Source organism: Lepidochelys kempii, chromosome 13, assembly GCF_965140285.1.
Source record: "Lepidochelys kempii isolate rLepKem1 chromosome 13, rLepKem1.hap1, whole genome shotgun sequence".
NCBI classification, from domain to species: Eukaryota; Metazoa; Chordata; order Testudines; family Cheloniidae; genus Lepidochelys; species Lepidochelys kempii.
Genome location: NC_136392.1, coordinates 37,817,547 through 37,835,916, shown reverse-complemented (window position 1 = coordinate 37,835,916; position 18,370 = coordinate 37,817,547). Strand labels below are relative to the sequence as shown.

General features: G+C 54.1%; 1 protein-coding gene across 3 annotated transcripts; it reads left to right on the top strand.

Moving 5' to 3' along the window:
* The first annotated feature begins 1,009 nt into the window (after positions 1-1,009).
* LOC140896649 (Fc receptor-like protein 5) lies at positions 1,010-18,370 on the top strand. Of its 3 annotated transcripts, none has more exons than XM_073308591.2 (10): positions 1,010-1,129; positions 1,247-1,285; positions 2,109-2,408; positions 6,248-6,577; positions 7,841-8,170; positions 10,556-10,876; positions 12,017-12,337; positions 12,657-12,977; positions 14,158-14,262; positions 17,875-18,370. In XM_073308591.2, exons 1-10 carry the CDS (start codon positions 1,099-1,101, stop codon positions 17,970-17,972), a joined length of 2,196 nt encoding a protein of 731 aa, XP_073164692.1. In that variant the 5' UTR covers positions 1,010-1,098; the 3' UTR covers positions 17,973-18,370. The 3 variants fall into 3 exon arrangements, with proteins under 3 accessions (XP_073164692.1, XP_073164691.1, XP_073164693.1); XM_073308590.1 differs by lacking the exon at positions 17,875-18,370 and adding an exon at positions 15,180-17,867; XM_073308592.1 differs by lacking the exons at positions 12,657-12,977; positions 17,875-18,370 and adding an exon at positions 15,180-17,867.

Sequence of the window (18,370 nt, the reverse complement as noted above, 5' to 3'; positions counted from 1 at the left end):
TAAGGGGTCCGGGCACCGCGGAGATGGAAATGGGACACTTTTCTGCTCTATCTCTGGGAGATATTACTGTGTGTAGTCCCATGGAGGGAGGGGTAACCACAGCTCACCCAGGAACTAAGAACAGGTTGTAACAACTTCAGAGACATACCCCCCCCATCCACCACAGAAGATGCTCCCAAATATTGGTTCAAACTGGATTCTCCCAAGATGAGCCTACGAAGAAAGGACAGTGGATAAATAGCTTGGTTGACAACAGGCTTGGGGCTTAGTTGGTTCTGCCCCAGCTAAAGGAGAGGAGCTCCGGTCCACAGAGGAATCCAGGTCCAAGCAGAGAGGCCAGGCCAAGGGTCTGAGGGCTGGAAAGACTGACACCGGCCAGAGCCAGGGTGGGGATGGGTGGGTTGATCTCCGGTGAGCCTATTAGCATGCGTGGAGGGTCTTTTGTTGCTTTGAAATGTTTCCCCAGTAGTGCTTCCCCCTCAGGACGCAGTGGGCTTGGTTAGAAAGTGCTGTGTGATCACTGGAAACCGCTAGCAATTGTGTTGTTTATAGACTCTGAGAGGAAGGCAGCGCAAACCCAGCTATAGACAGAGGTACTCGCCGGAGAAGTCCCAGTGAAGGCAGGAGACCGTGCAGCCAGGAAAATCCCCACACGGGAGGGTGAGAGATGTGCATCTCCACCCAAGAGAGGTGACGGCCGAGGAGCTGGGAGCCTAGCGCAGGGACACTTGCTGGATTGCAGAGTGGGAAATACAAGCTCAGGAGCTTGGAGCTGGGAGGGGGCAGCAGGAAAAGGTGTGTGGATGGTCCACAGAACAAGGGCCGGTGGCATCTGGAAGCGAATAGATGGGCTGTGGAGGGGAAGAGGCCGAGATTGTGGTTGCGCCAGGATTTCCTGTGTTGGGTTGGAGCCTGTGACTTCTCAGAGATCATGGGATGGAGGGAGGGAGGGCCGAGGGATGAGCAACGCATCCTGTCATGGGATTGTCCATCTCGTGGGACGGACAAAGCAGAAGGGTCAGTCACCCTTCTGGAGGGAGACACAGCTGGTGGCTGAGCTGAGAACACAGCTCCCAGCCCCAGAGGGACCCGTTCAGCATGGCGCTAACTCTCCTTCTGCCTGTGCTGGGTGAGTGACTTCCCTGTCTGTCTGTCTGTCTTCTCCTGGTACTCACCTCCCCCATTCTCCCCAGCATCCCATCTCTTGTGTACTTGGAGGTCTCATCAACTCTTCTCTCTCTTTCAGCCTCTCTCCAGCTCCTTCCCCGGCTGGTGTCCCCTGCAGGTAATGCTGATGCCGGTCCTTGCTGAGATGCCACTGCTGGGGGTAGGAATGTCTTGGGAGCCGGGGTGGGGTATTTCCCCCCTTTGAAGCTGTGAGATGTGGAAGTGCAGGTAGGGGGTAGCTGAGTCCAGAGGTCTCCAACTCCCTCTTTGCTCCTTATGCCTGGCCGGCCCCAGTTCATTTCGACTAACACCGTTCCTGTCCCAGAGCAGGTGAGATGAATTGGGTGGGTCTCCGTCCAGGTCCCAGCAGAGAGGCCCCCACCAGGCAATGAAAGATGGGTGCCCCCCTGCCTTCTGCAGGGGAGGGAGCCATAAACTGGCGGGGGTGGGGGGTTGTGGGGACCTGGGTGGAGAGGAACTCAGGGCTAATGATGATGAGCTCAGCTCTGGGACCAGCTGAGCCAGCACACTTCCCCTGGTGGAGGAAACCTGCACATTGTGAACGCTTCCGCTCAGAGAGGAAGTGGCCTGACCCCACATCTATTTGGAGTTCCCAGCTCCTCTTTCTCTTGTACCTTGCATCACGCCACGGGGCAGCCCTGAGGGGAGCTGATGCGGGATGGCCTCCCTCCACCTTCCCAAGGGGGGAGAGATTGTGCCGTGTCCACCTCAGCCCTGTCACACACAGGGCAGCTGCCCCTTCTCACAGCGAGGGGCTCAGGCCCTGGGCAGACTCAGGAAGGTCACAGTCAAGTCACCATCTTGAGATTTCCTCCTTCACCACTCTTTCATCTCTTTTTAACAAATGCCGAGATTCTGCTTGAATCCCATGACCCCATGGTGGGTTATGAGCCGGTGCTAATGGAACCTTGGTCCCCCAGCTAACCACCCAGCCCCAGCCTTCTCCGTGCATCCCCAGAAGGTTGAATACCTCCTTGGAGACACCGTGGGCCTCACATGCTCTGCTCCCCCTGCAAAGGGTCGGGTGTCGGTATTCCAATACTACAGCAACATGGGATGGGCTGTTTCAGCCAAGGTGTCCTCCGGGTGGAAACACACCTACAACCTCAGCATCACCGAGCCACGGATTGCGGGTTCGTACAGTTGTAACTATTACACGGGCAAGCCTGGTCATTTCGTCCACTCCGGGGAGAGCAACCGGATCACCATCAGAGTCAAAGGTGAGGTCCGTCCGTCTGTCTGTCTATCTATCTAACAATCTATTGTGGCAAGGCACCCCTTTTGCCTTGCTGGACTTAGTGCTCCCTCCTCCCGGGGGGAGGGATAGCTCAGTGGTTTGAGCATTGGCCTGCTAAACCCAGGGTTGTGAGTTCAATCCTTGAGGGGGCCATTTAGGGATCTGGGCCAAAAATTGGGGATTGGTCCTGCTCTGAGCAGGGGGTTGGACTAGATGACCTCCTGAGGTCTCTTCCAACCCTGATATTCTATGATTCTATGATTCCTCTGGCAGGGACATGGCCTCGGGTAAGTCAGCCCCACTCTGGAGCGTGTCTGTCTTCCCTCTTCGGGGTTTGTTTCTCAGAGCTTTCCCGGTCGGCCTCGGGGCAGGCCTGAGGAGTGCTCCTCTGCCAAACAAAGGGAAACAAGTCTATAATGCATGGAAGCAAACTTCTCCCCCTCCCCGGAGAGAGGTTTTAACAGGTTTCAGGCAGCCCTTAACTGGACTCAGGTGTCCCTAATTGACCTGAAGTAATCCCTTCCCAGCTTGTAGGAAAAAGGGCCTTTCCCATTCTAGGGCTGACACACCTGTTTTCCCAGCCCCTCCTGCAGCTGTCCAGCCTGACTTTGTCACACGAGCTACAGCAGGGGTTTCCAACTCAATTTACCTTAGCACTGGTGCCAGTCCTCAAATCCTTCCAGTGGGACAATAATGTCACTCATGCCGCCCAAAACTCCGCCCCCCCAACTCTGCCTCCCACCTGCCTAAGGCTCTGGGTGGGGGGAGGGGGTTGGGTGCAGAAGGGGTGAGAGGTTGGGCTCTGGAAGGGAGTTTGGGTGGGGGAGGGGTTCTGGGGTGCAGGCTCTGGGCTGGGGCAGGGGATTGGGGTGCAGGGTGCAGGCTCTAGGAGGGAGTTTGGATGCAGAAGGGGTGAGAGGTTGGGGTCTGGAAGGGAGTTTGGGTGGGGGAGGGGGACTGGCATGCCGGCTCTGGGACATAGTTTGGTTAGAGGCTCTGGGCTGGGGCAGAGGATTGGGGTGCAGGGCACAGGCTCTGGGAGGGAGTTTGGGTGCAGAAGGGGTGAGAGGTTGGGGTCTTGGAGGGAGTTTGGGTGGGGGAGAGGTTCTGGGGAGCAGGCTCTGGGATGGGGCAGGGGGTGGGGGTGCAGGAGCAGGGGGGAGGGGTGCAGGCTCTGGGATGGGGCAGGGAGTGGGGGTGCAGGAGCAGGGGGGAGGGGTGCAGGCTCTGGGAGGGGGTTGGGGGGTGCGGCGCTTACCTGGGGCTCCAAGGCGGGATGGGCCAGGGGGCCTCCATGCGCTGCTGCCCTCAGGCACCGTCCCTGCAGCTTCCCATTGGGTGCAGGGGCAGCATGCGGAGGCCCCACCCCGGGGCCACAGGGAGGGTCAGGCAGCCATGTGGAGCCGCCGCTGCCGATGGTGGGCGGGGCCCCGGGCCATTTTAAATCGCCAGGGGGACGCCCAGGGGGAGGGTAGCAGGCGGGACCAAGGGAGAGACCCGCCTCCAAATTGCTGGAGCCCCGCGGGCCACAATGGGGAGGATCTTGGGTTGCAGACGGCCCGTGGGCCGGGACTTTGAGACCCCTGATCTACAGGAACTCCTCCTTGACCATCCCCAGTTAACGATGTGACGTGGCTGATCTCGTAGAGAACAGGCTGGTTTAAAGCTGCGCAATGCTCCCTTATAACGCTGTTTGGCAGCCGCCTGCTTTGTCCACTGCTTGCAGGGAGAGCAGTCGGTGGAGCTGGTGGGGGCTCGGAGCCAGGGTGGGCCGGCAGCCCCCCCATCGGCTCCCCTAAGTTTCCTGGGTGGCAGCCACCCAGCACGCTACCAATTGCCGGCAGTTCAGGTGTCCCTCCCCGCCACTGCCTTGTTCTGCTCCTGCCCTCTGCCTTGCTTTCTGGGGGCGGGGAGAGTGTTGCTGATGTCAGGGTGTCCCCTCCTCCCGCTCCCGCTCCTGCCCCTGCTCCTGGCCCCCATCGCCACGCGGGGGGGGGGACGGACACACGACAGGGCTCAGGACGGAGGGAACTTGCTGGCAGCGGCTGCTGTCTCAACTTACTGATCTACTTAAAAAGGCAATGTACTTAGAATGGAGTCAGTGTACTTAAAGGGGCAATGCGCGTCTCTCTCTCTCACACACACGGTGTCTCTCTCTCTTTCTCACACACACCCAGTGTGTGTGTGTCTGTCTCTCTCTCTCACACACACATGCACCACCTGGCACTTTGGAAAGTGGAGCGAGTGATGCTCTCCAGTGGGATAGCCTGGGTTCATCATAACGTTCAGTTTCGGCAGGGAATGTTTGCAGTCACTGCCCTGCGTCTGTTGTGTTTCCTCCCTCCATCCCTTCTGCCTTGTAGAGTGTGAGATTACATTAAAAACAATGTGCTAACCCTTGAGGGCTCAGCCAAGTGCTAGTTCATCATTTAGCAGTAAAGGATTCCCTGGGAAATATCCCACCCTCTGGCTTCATCACCTCAACCAACCTTCACAATCATCTTTGTTGTGTACAGTATTCAATTGTTTGTTTAAAACTTACACTGTGTGTGTGTGTATATATATAGTCTTTTGTCTGGCAAAAAACAGTTCCCTGGAATCTAACCCCACCTATTTACATTAATTCTTATCGGGAAATTGGATTCGCTTAACATCGCTTTGCTTAAAGAAGCATTTTTCTGGAACATAACTACAACTTATGCCGAGGGAGGGATAGCTCAGTGGTTTGAGCATTGGCTTGCTAAACCCAGGGTTGTGAATTCAATCCTTGAGGGAGCCGTTTGGGATCTGGGGCAAAAATTGGGGATTGGTCCTGCTTTGAGCAGGGGGTTGGACTAGATGACCTCCTGAGGTCTCTTCCAACCCTGATATTCTATGATTCTATGAACTTTAAGCAAGAAGTTACTGTATCTATCTATTTATCTATCTATCCCCATACTCTCTCTCTCTCTCCTTCTCTCCATACCCCCCTCTATCTATCTCTGTACACCACAATGTAGCTATTTAAATATCAAGAGACACGCTTCTCCCTTTGTTCTTGCTTTTACACACGCATGCACACACACACTTATCTTTTGAATGTCAATGACTGTCAAAGTCATGCCATTATGGAGGCGGGTCTGTCTGCCCCATTGTCTGTCAGGAGCAGGTAATATATGCCATGGTTTATCTTTCATGGGTTATTTCCCAGCCATTCATTCTCGAATCATGGACACCTAACAAGGCTGTCCGACTGGCAACTGTATGGCTGCCCAATAGCAGGCAAGCATGCCCATCCAATATGGAGTCACACACTTAGCAAAATGGCCAGTAAATATGGCCGGTCAACTAGCAACAACTTTGCAGCCCAACATGGCAGCCCAAATACTAACATGCCCATCCAAAATGGCTGCTCACACTCGACAAAATAAACATGGCTGCCCAACTGGCAACAACATGGCCACCCAACTTACTGCCCAACTTCTAAAATGGCCACCCATCATGGCTGTTCAGCTGCCAACAACATGGCAATCCAACATTCCTACCCAACTGAAAAGAGCCTGATTGCCCAAACATAGCTACCAACATGGCCACCAGTCTTAGTTGTCCAATAAAAACCAAGACCCAGAGGGTTCCAGGAGCATGGCTGCCCAACACAGTAACCCAATGGCTAGCAACCCCCCAAGGCAGTTTTCTGAGGAAGGAATTCCCAATTCCAGCTCCAACAACTTGTTCAAAGTCCTGGAGGGAGGGAAGATGCATCTGTTCCATTCTCCGAACCACATTTTCACATTCCTCCATCTCCTGCCCTGGCTGACCCCGACCCTTTGCTGCCCCGTTCAGACCCCCCTGCAGAGCCGACACTGAGTGTGGATCCCATGTCTGGAGTGGTGAGTGAAGGGCACCCCCTACTCATCACCTGCACAGCCCCCGGGGACGCCAGAGAGCTGAGGTTTCACTTCTACCAGGATGGAGCCAAGATCATCCCTGGGGACGCTGGGTCTGAGATCAGCACCGCGGAGACCAGGACTAGCTCAATGACAGTCTCTGTGCTCAGCATCCCGCGAGTTGACACCAACAGCACCGGGGAATACACCTGTCAGTACGAGGAGAAACAGAGTGAGAGGTGGATCCTGTCCACCAGGAGCCAGGCTGTGACTGTTACCTTGAAAGGTGAGGCTGCCCTAGAGAATTAAATCAACCCCTACATACAAACAACACTTCCTACAGCGCACACACACACCGCAACCAATAACTCAGTAAGGCAACAAAATATTTGGCTCTCAAACAGTGCCACCCAGCATGGCCGCCCCTTCCCCACCCTCTGCTGCCCCCTAGTGCCTATTATACAGTATAGCCGCCCCTCCCCCACCCCCACCCTCTGCTGCCCCCTAGTGCCCATGATACAGTATAGCCGCCCCTTCCCACACCCACCCTCTGCCGCCCCTAGGGCCCATTATACAGTATAGCCGCCCCTTCCCCACCCCACTCTCTGCTGTCCCCTACTGCCCATTATACAGTATAGCCGCCCCTTCCTCGCCCCCACCCTCTGCTGCCCCTAGTGCCCATTATACAGTATAGCCACCCCTTCCCCACCCCCACCCTCTGCTGCCCCTAGTGCCCATTGTACAGTATAGCCACCCCTTCCACGCCCCCACCCTCTGCTGCCCCCTAGTGCCCATTATACAGTACAGCCGCCCCTTCCACGCCCCCACCCTCTGCTGCCCCCTAGTGCCCATTATACAGTATAGCCGCCCCTTCCCCACCCCACCCTCTGCTGCCCCTAGTGCCCATTGTACAGTAAAGCCACCCCTTCCACGCCCCCACCCTCTGCTGCCCCCTAGTGCCCATTATACAGTACAGCCGCCCCTTCCACACCCCCACCCTCTGCTGCCCCTAGTGCCCATTGTACAGTACAGCCCAGGGGTGGCTAAGCTGTGGCTCCGGAGCCACATGTGGCTCTTCAGAAGTTAACATGCGGCTCCTTGTCTAGGCACCGACTCCGGGGCTGGAGCTACAGGAGCCAACTTCCCAACGTGTCGGGGGGGTGCTCACTGCTCAACCCCTGGCTCTGCCACAGCCCCTTCCCCCACTCCACCCCTTCCTGCCCCCTCCCCTGAGCCTGCCCTGCCTTCGCTCCTCTCCCGTCTCCTCCAGAGCCTCCTGCACACCAGGAAACAGCTGATGGCGAGGTGCGGCAAGGGAGGGGAGGCGCTGATCGGTGGGGCTGCCGGTGGGTGGGAGGAGCTGGGAGTGGGGGAAACGGGGAGTTGATGGGGGGTTGCTGACGTATTACTGTGGCTCTTTGGCAATGTACATTAGAAAATTCTGGCTCCTTCTCGGGCTCAGGTTGGCCAGCCCTGGTATAGCCACTGCTTTTCCACACTCAGCACTGTGGTTCCCGTGCTAACCTCTCCGTGTTGCTGCTCCCCGCAGATCCCCCTCCACGACCAGTGCTGAGCATGGATCCCCCATCAGGAGAGGTGAACGAAGGTTTCCCTCTGCTCATCACCTGCACAGCCCCTGGGGCTGCCAGCGAATGGAGGTTTCACTTCTACAAAGATGGAGCAAAGATTGTCCCTGGGGATGTGGGGTCTGAGATCAGCATCAAGGAGCCTGGCACCAGCTCTAGGAATGTCTCTGTGCTGAGCATCCCACGGGCTGGTCCCAACAGCGCCGGGGTATTCACCTGCGGGTATGAGGAGAATGTGAGCGGAAGGTGGGTCCCGTCCCCAAGGAGCTGGCCTGTGAACATCACCGTGAAGGGTGAGGATGCCCTAGAGACTCAAATCCAATGCAAGATATATTCAGTGCTTCCTCAAATAGGGGGCAAAGGGACACACATGGGCACCTGTGCACACACTCAGCTGCCTTTTGAAGGAGAACGATTGTTGGGGTGACGCAGAGGTGAAATAAATGCCCCCTCAATGCAACTTGCATTCCTTATCCTGTCCCATAGAATCATAGAATCATAGAATATCAGGGTTGGAAGGGACCTCAGGAGGTCATCAAGTCCAACCCCCTGCTCAAAGCAGGACTAGTCCCCAACTAAATCATCCCAGCCAGGGCTCTGTCAAGCCTGACCTTAAAAACTTCTAAGGAAGGGGATTCCACCACCTCCCTAGGGAACCCATTCCAGGGCTTCACCACTCTCCTAGTGAAAAAGTTTTTCCTAATATCCAACCTAGACCTCCCCCACTGCAACTTGAGACCATTACTCCTTGTTCTGTCATCTGCCACCACTGAGGACAGTCTAGATCCATTCTCTTTGGAACCCCCTTTCAGGTAGTTGAAAGCAGCTATCCAATCCCCCCTCATTCTTCTCTTCCGCAGATTAAACAATCCCAGTTCCCTCAGCCTCTCCTCATAACTCATGTGCTCCATCCCCTCATCATTTTTGTTGCCCTCTGCTGGACATTTTCCAATTTTTCCACATCCTTCTTGTACTGTGGGGCCCAAAACTGGACACAGTACTCAAGATGAGGCCTCACCAATGTCGAATAGAGGGGAACGATTATATCCCTCGATCTGCTGGCAATGCTCCTACTTATACAGCCAATTCATTGTCATTGTCATTGGCCTTCTTGGCAACAATGGCACACTGTTGACTCATATCCAGCTTCTCGTCCACTGTAACCTCTAGGTCCTTTTCTGCAGAACTGCTGCCAAGCCATTCGGTTCCTAGTCTGTAGCAGTGCATGGGATTCTTCCGTCCAAAGTGCAGGACTCTGCACTTGTCCTTGTTGAACCTCATCAGATTTCTTTTGGCCCAATTCTCTAATTTGTCTAGGGCTCTCTGTATCCTATCCCTACCCTCCAGCGTATCTACCTCTCCCCCCAGTTTAGTGTCATCTGCAAACTGCTGAGGGTGCAATGCAATCCACACCATCCTCCAGATCATTAATGAAGATATTGAACAAAACCGGCCCCAGGACCGACCCTTGGGGCACTCCACTTGATACCTGCAGCCAAATAGACATGGAGCCATTGATCACTACCCCTTGAGCCCGACAAGCTAGCCAACTTTCTATCCACCTTATAGTCCATTCATCCAGCCCATACCTCTTTAACTTGCTGGCAAGAATACTGTGGGAGACCATGTCAAAAGCTTTGCTAAAGTCAAGGAACAACATGTCCACTGCTTTCCCTTCATCCACAGAGCCAGTTATCTCATCATAGAAGGCAATTAGATTAGTCAGGCATGACTTACCCTTGGTGAATCCATACTGACAGTTCCTGATCACTTTCCTCTCCTCTAAGTGCTTCAGAATGGATTCCTTGAGGACCTGCTCCATGATTTTTCCAGGGACTGAGGTGAGGCTGACCAGCCTGTAGTTCCCAGGATCCTCCTTCTTCCCTTTTTTAAAGATGGGCACTACATTAGCCTTTTTCCAGTCGTCCGGGACCTCCCATGATCGCCATGAGGTTTCAAAGATAATGGCCAATGGCTCTGCAATCACATCCGCCAACTCCTTTAGCACTCTCGGATGCAACTCGTCCGGCCCCATGGACTAGTGCTCGTCCAGCTTTTCTAAATAGTCCCGAACCACCTCTTTCTCCACAGAGGGCTGGTCACCTCCTCCCCATGCTGTGCTGCCCAGTGCAGCGGTCTGGGAGCTGACCTTGTTTGTGAAGATAGAGGCAAAAAAGGATTGAGTGCAATAGCTTTTTCCACATCCTCTGCCACTAGGTTGCCTCCCTCATTCAGTAAGGGGCCCACACTTTCCTTGACTTTCTTCTTGTGGCTAACATCCCTGAAGAAACCCTTCTTGCTACTCTCTTGATAGCCTTTTATAAAGTAGAGCCGCCGCTTCCCTGCCCACACCTTCTGCTGCCCCAGTTCCCATTATACAGTATAGCCGCCCCTACCCCACCCCCACCCTCTACTGCCCCAGTGCCCATTATATAGAACAGCCGCCCCCTCCCCACCCCCACCCTCTGCTGCCCCCTGGTGCCCATTACACAGTACAGCCACCTCTTCCCCGCCCCCACCCTCTGTTGCCCCCTAGTGCCGATTATACAGTACAGCCGCCCCTTCCCCACCCCCACCCTCTGCAGCCCCCTAGTGCCCATTATACAGTAGAGTGGACTTTTTACCAGTTTCCCCAATCTGGATCTCCTGCTGACCCATCCACTTTGTCCTCCCCTCAGATCCCCTTCCCTTGCCGGTGCTGAGCCTGGATCCCCCATCCGGGGTGGTGATCAAGGGGGTCCCCTTAGTCCTCACCTGCACAGTCCCTGGAGATGACAGCGAGTGGAGATTTCACTTCTATAAAGACGGGGCTGAGATTGTCCCCGGAGACATGGGGTCTGAGATCAGCACGAAAGAGTCCAGCACGGATTCCGTGATGCTCACTTTCCCACGGGCTGGTCCTGCGAACTCCGGGGAATTCACCTGCGGCTATGAGGAGAACGTGAGGGGGAGGTGGATCCCGTCCCCCAGGAGTCAGGCTGTGAACGTCACCATGAAGGGTGAGGCTGCCATTAAACCTCTAAATGCCATTGAAGTTATACTGCAGAGTCCTGCAGTGGGGAGAACAGGGAAACACACACACCCAGCTGTCCTTTGAAGGACAACGGTTGTTGTAATGATGCAGCTGTGTAATGAATGGCTGCCTGACTCAACTGCCATTCCTTATACTACCCTTAGTGCCCATTACACAGTATAGCCGCCCCTTCCCCACCCCCACCCTCTGCTGCCCCTTAGTGCCTATTATACAGTACAGCCGCCCCTTCCCCACCTCACCCTCTGCTGCCCCCTAGTGCCTATTATACAGTATAGCCGCCCCTTCCGCACCCTCACCCTCTGCTGCCCCCTAGTGCCTATTATACAGTACAGCCGCCCCTTCCCCACCCCACCCTCTGCTGCCCCCTAGTGCCTATTATACAGTATAGCCGCCCCTTCCCCACCCTCACCCTCTGCTGCCCCCTAGTGCCTATTATACAGTATAGCCGCCCCTTCCCCACCCTCACCCTCTGCTGCCCCCTAGTGCCTATTATACAGTATAGCTGCCCCTTCCCCACCTCACCGTCTGCTGCCCCCTAGTGCCTATTATACATTATAGCCGCCCCTTCCCCACCCCACCCTCTGCTGCCCCCTAGTGCCCATTACACAGTACAGCTGCCCCTTAGTGCCCATTAAATAGTATAGCCGCCCCTTCCCCACCTCACCCTCTGCTGCCCCCAGTGCCTAATATACAGTATAGCCGCCCCTTCCCCGCCCCCACCCTCTGCTGCCCCTTAGTGCCCATTACACAGTATAGCTGCCCCTTCCCCGCCCCCATCCTCTGCTGCCCCCTAGTGCCTATTATACAGTACAGCCGCCCCTTCCCTGTCCCCACCGTCTGCTGCCCCCTGGTGCCCATTATACAGTACATCCACCCCTTCCCCAACCCCACCCTCTGCTACCCCCAGTGCCCATTATACAGTACAGCTGCCCCTTCCCCACCCCACCCTCTGCTGGCCCCTAGTGCCCATTATACAGTACATCCACCCCTTCCCCACCCCCACCCTCTGCAGCCCCCTAGTGCCCATTATACAGTAGAGTGGACTTTTTACCAGTTTCCCCAATCTGGATCTCCTGCTGACCCATCCACTTTGTCCTCCCCTCAGATCCCCTTCCCTTGCCGGTGCTGAGCCTGGATCCCCCATCCGGGGTGGTGATCAAGGGGGTCCCCTTAGTCCTCACCTGCACAGCCCCTGGAGATGCCAGCGAGTGGAGATTTCACTTCTATAAAGACGGGGCTGAGATTGTCCCCGGAGACATGGGGTCTGAGATCAGCATCAAAGAGTCCAGCATGGATTCCATGATGCTCACTTTCCCACGGGCTGGTCCTGCGAACTCCGGGGAATTCACCTGCATCTATGAGGAGAACGTGAGGGGGAGGTGGATCCCGTCCCGCAGGAGTCAGGCTGTGAACGTCACCACGAAGGGTGAGGCTGCCATTAAACCTCCAAATGCCATTGACGTTATACTGCAGAGTCCTGCAGTGGGGAGACCAGGGAAACACACACACCCAGCTGTCTTTTGAAGGACAACGGTTGTTGAAATGATGCAGCAGTGTAATGAATGGCTGCCTGACTCAACTCCCATTCCTTATACTACCCTTAGTGCCCATTACACAGTATAGCTGCCCCTTCCCCACCCCACCCTCTGCTGCCCCCTAGTGCCCATTATACAGTAGAGTGGACTTTTTACCAGTTTCCCCAATCTGGATCTCCTGCTGACCCATCCACTTTGTCCTCCCCTCAGATCCCCTTCCCTTGCCGGTGCTGAGCCTGGATCCCCCATCTGGGGTGGTGATCAAGGGGGTCCCCTTAGTCCTCACCTGCACAGCCCCTGGAGATGCCAGCGAGTGGAGATTTCACTTCTACAAGGACGGGGCTGAGATTATCCACGGGGAAATGGGGTCTGAGATCAGCACCAAAGAGTCCAGCACGGATTCTATGATGCTCACTTTCCCAAGGGCTGGTCCTGCAAGCTCCGGGGAATTCACCTGCGTATATGAGGAGAACGTGAGGGGGAGGTGGATCCCGTCCCCCAGGAGTCGGGCTGTGAACGTCACCATGAAGGGTGAGGCTGCCATTAAACCTCCAAATGCCATTGAAGTTATACTGCAGAGTCCTGCAGTGGGGAGAACAGGGAAACACACACACCCAGCTGTCTTTTGAAGGACAACGGTTGTTGAAATGATGCAGCTGTGTAATGAATGGCTGCCTGACTCAACTGCCATTCCTTATACTACCCTTAGTGCCCATTACACAGTATAGCCACCCCTTCCCCACCCCCACCCTCTGCTGCCCCTTAGTGCCTATTATACAGTATAGCCGCCCCTTCCCCACCCCACCCTCTGCTGCCCCCTAGTGCCCATTATACAGTACAGCCGCCACTTCCGCGCCCCCACCCGCTGCTGCACCCTAGTGCCCATTATACAGTATAGCCGCCCCTTCCCCACCCCACCCTCTGCTGCCCCCTAGTGCCCATTATACAGTATAGCCGCCCCTTCCCCGCCCCACCCTCTGCTGCCCCCTAGTGCCCATTATACAGTATAGCCGCCCCTTCCCCGCCCCACCCTCTGCTGCCCCCTAGTGCCCATTATACAGTATAGCCGCCCCTTCCCCGCCCCCACCCTCTGCTGCCCCCTAGTGCACATTATTCAGTATAGCCGCCCCTCCCCTGCCCCATCCTCTGCTGCCCCCTAGTGCCCATTATACAGTATAGCCGCCCCTTCCCCGCCCCCACCCTCTGCTGCCCCCTAGTGCACATTATTCAGTATAGCCGCCCCTCCCCTGCCCCATCCTCTGCTGCCTCTCATGTTCAATATACAATATAGGTACCAGGAGAACATGAATGGGAGATGGTCCCATCCCCCAGAAACTGGCCTGTGAACGTCACTGTGAAGGGTGAGGCCCCCAAATGCGCCTGACAGCCCCCCAAAATGAAGCCACCTCAGTATCATACCAGCAGGCCCCTGCTACCTTCAAGGAGAGACCTTGGTTGCAAACTTTATAGGGGACAGTAAGGAGACCCATTCCCCCCTATTGCAGTATCGCTGATTGACACACAGGTGGCAGCATTTCACCATGGCTGGTACCAAAAGCATCTGGCAGGCAGAAAATCTTTCCTTATAGGGGAGGGCACCCGTAGTTCCCTGCCCTGTCTGGGGTATAGTGGAGGTAGTAGGTGCCTATTCCCTGTTCTCCTGTCCATACGATTGCTGGCGATTAACACCTCTCCTTTCCCCTTCTCGTAGCTACCTGGTCTCTGCCCATCGCCCTGGCGGCTGGGTGCGTTGGTGCCGCGGTGGGTCTGGTTCTGCTGCTGCTTCTCATCTGTTTCTACAAGAGGAAGAAGAAAGGTGCGTAGGGAGAGAGATGGGGATGAGAAATGGGACCCAGGCACCATGTCGGAAGCACAGGGCGCTCACCCCTACCTGGCGCCGCAGCTCTCAGTCCCTCTCCTTCCTCCCCCCTCCACCTGCAAGATTAATTTAGGATCACAAGACCCTATTGCAAAGGACTCTGTGTAATTGGCTAGAGCAGGACTTCCTTTCACGGGCTCATCAGTGATTTGGTAATACAGGACTTCAGTGCAAAGGACGGTGGGTAATTTGGGGTAAAGGAGTGTGGGGAGTTTACAGGAGGGAGACTCTGCTGCAATAGATCATGGGTAATTGGGTAGTTATAAGGTGCAAAGAATTGTGTTTCAGGGGAGAGAGGCCAGGATGGGGATTGGGACCAAGGCATCCAGGATGACCGTGCACACAGCTCACCCACAGGGGGCCTCGCAGAGGAGAGCTCAGGGTGAGGAATGGTGGGCATTCAAGCAATACTGACAGGAGGTCACATGACTGGTGCTGAAATGCAGCCAACTCTGGGGTGGGGTATCTGGGCCTACAGGTGCAATGAGACGTCACCCAGCAATCACTCGCTCTAGGCTGAGATGCAGCCAGCTCTAGGATGGAACACAGCAGCTTGAAGTCAGCTGCACAAATGAGTGGAAGGGCAAAAGCAGATGCTAGATCTCATGGAAGCAGCTGGGGTAGAGGAATTTAGGACAACAGAATCAGGTCAGCAGGTCTGGGGATATACTGGAGTTTATGGCCAGAGTCCTGGGCAAATTACATAGGGGGAGCAGGGGAAGGAGTGATTATAAGTGATTATAACTCAAAGCATAACAAGTCAGCTTTGGGCAAAAGAAGTAAAAGCAAAACGCATTCTAAGCTGATCTTAACACTTTCAGTGCCCTTACAACCTTAGATGCTTCTCACCACAGGCTGGCTGGTTTCCCTTCAGCCGGGTTCTCCCATGCTTCAGTCGCATGGCGGTGGTCGTATCTGTAGATGTAGGTGGAAGAGAGAGGAAGAGCATGGCAAACGTCTCTCCCTTTTAGCATGTTCTTTCTTCCATCTTGGCTTTGCCCCCTGCCTTCAGAGTCAGGTGAGCATTACCTCATTGCAGTCCCAAACTGATCAAAGGAAGGGGGGTGACTCACTCAAACAGATCCTTTTGTTGCTGCCTAGGCCAGCATCCTTTGTTCCTGTGAGGTAGGGCTGGGTTTGTCCCCTACATGCCTCGATGAGGTGTGAACTGGCCCTCTGCTCTTAGAGAGTTTTTGCCTGGGCTTGCTTTAAGCCATGAGGATACATTTTCAGCCTCATAACTATATACATGAAATTATAACCTATAACATTACTAATACAATTACTACAACATCACTATAATAACCAAGCTCAGTACATCATGAGCCTTCTGAAGACACCCGACATGACAAACTTTGCACTGGATACCACACAATCATTTTATAAGGATGAACATGGGGGTGTAGGGTGTTCCCATGTGGTACCGAACGTCACACTCTCTCACAGGTTTCAGAGTAGCAGCCATGTTAGTCTGTATTCACAAAAAGAAAAGGAGGACTTGTGGCACCTTAGAGACTAACCAATTTATTTGAGCATAAGGTTTCGTGAGCTACAGCTCTCACACTGTGACATGCTGTCAAGCCACAAACCTCTGACAGGCACGGCACTTACACAGCCATCCACAGGCAGGGACACGCCCAACTGAGGTACATGAATGATCTCCCAGGCACCCATGAAACATTAAAAGAGAGGCTCCAGCCAATTCCCCCAGCTCCTCCTCCCCCAGCAGTATCATCTTGCACTGGTCAGAAGCCTGGCCAAGGTAAGCTCATTACCTCGTTCCCCACTTCGTCAACAGAAATGGACGTGCACCCATCTTTGTAACCTGAGCTGAGATTCCCCAGGCACTTGAACCAAAACACACTGTTTTAGGTAAAATATAGAACAGATGATTAACTACAGAAAAACGGTTTCGAAGTGATTATAAGGAGCAAGTGCAGATATCAAAGTTGGTTCCTTAAGAAATAAAAATAAATTCACAGTCTAAGTTCTACAGACTAAACAGGATTTGAATCAAGCAGTGTCTCACTCTGAAGATGGTACAAGCAGGTTATAGATCCTCAGTACACAGGCTAGGACTCTTCTCCAGCCTGGGACCTGCCTCCCACAGTTCAAGGTCTTTGTCCTCCAAACGTGTTTTAGAAGTGAGACCAAGAGATGATGTTACTTTTCCTCTTTTATACTTTCTTGCTAAGATCAGGTGGTCCCCATTGGTCAAGCAGTCTCCATTGTATACAGTCTATGGAAAGTGGATTCTTTCCTTGATGGGTGTTGATGAGCCATTAATACTGCCTGGCTACTCCACTGTTGTACCTGAAAGGCTGGTTGTGGGTGTTCCCAACCTCACAACATATCTCAGTCACACACACAGCAATACTCCGTAACTTCCCATACAATGACAGCATACGCAATCCAACAGGACATTAATGTTCAACCGATGAAGACTTTTAAAATAATACCTCACAAAGTACACTTTGTAGCAAACATATCATAATTGTATGAGAGTGGTGAATACGGTGCTACTTTGAGGTACAGAGCATCACCCCATCCCTCTTCGTTCACTGCAGGAGTTTTAGTCACTGACTAATGCGGTGGCAGTGGACCCAAGGTCCTCTTTAGGCTTTGACCATACAACTCCTAAGTGTTGCTAAGCATTGTCATGTTACCCCCATGAGCTCTTGTAAAGTTCTGTGTATCTTTTAACCCTTTGTGGATCAGTCTGGTCATTTCAGAAGATAGCCAGTGTGTCTCCTCTGGGATGCTAGAAAGCATCTCTTTGTATCTGTTCAGTATTGTTAAACGGTCTTCTTTTCTAACTGGTATTAACTCAATGCAGATATTAATGTTTTCTAGAGTGTAGGTAACTTGGCATTTAGCCAACAATGCCATGAGGTAGTGTGCCTCGGTTTCCCCTTCCATGCAGCAGACCAGGTTTATTATGGTTTCTCTGCTGTGACACACCCCCTACTGGGCCCTGGCCCTGCTCCCTGCAGCACAGTGCCATCTTGGGGCATTGGGTTCAACACTACCTCTCTCTCTGCCTCACAGCGCCCCCTACCACTGCACTCTGGCACTGTGGTCAGCACTGACTATCAGGGGGGAGCCCCCTCACCCCACTTCCTGCAGCACAGCGCCCTCTAGCACCACACTGTGATACTGTGGTCAGCACTGACTATTAGGGGAGAGCCCCCCGTGCCCCGCTCCCTGCATCACAGCACCCCCTAGTGTTATGCTGGTGCATTGGAGTCAGTGCTGATTAAGATGCAAGAACAGCCCCTACTGAGCCGCCGCTCCCTGCAACACAGCACCCCCTAGCAATGCATGGGGGCATTGCAGACAGCACTTTTCCCCAGGGGAGCGTGCCCCCTATTGAGCTACCCACAATGCCCCCTCCTGGCTTCCTTGCTTTGCTATCCCTTGTTGCTGTCCCATCTAAGTGCACCCCACCCTTTCCCATTCTGAGCCAGAACCCTAACGTGGAATAGAAACACATTATGAAATGCCCCAAGTACGTTAGCAATGTCACTGATTTGCTTTTCTCATTGGTAGGTTTCAAGTGGGAGCGAAGGAGGAGAACCGAGAACGATGGTTCCATCAGCAGTTACTCACCTATACCTCTGGCAATGATCAACCCAGACACTCTTTAACCTCCAGGGGAAATTACACTGTCCTACCTCAGTGCATGGGGCTGGACTTCAAGCTCCTTGCCTCTGTGTCCCCTCAGCTCCTTGCCTCTGTGTTCCCTGCAACATCATAGGGCCAATGAAGATCTGTGAAGCTTACCACACTCACTGTGCATATTCTCCCAAGGTCTCCTTCATACTGGCAGGCACACACCAAGTCTCCAGCCGAAAACATCCCTGGCAAAATGAGATGTGATTGTGTCTCTTTGCCTGCTGCAGAGAGACTGGGACTGTTCAAAAGGAAGGAAGAAGTTTCTATTCTCCCAACTTCTCAGCAAATCTCCCCTTTACCAGGAACGTTCAAGCTGATGTAAATCTCTGTAAATTTCCCATCTCCTGTTTGTCATTAAACCTCCCTTTAA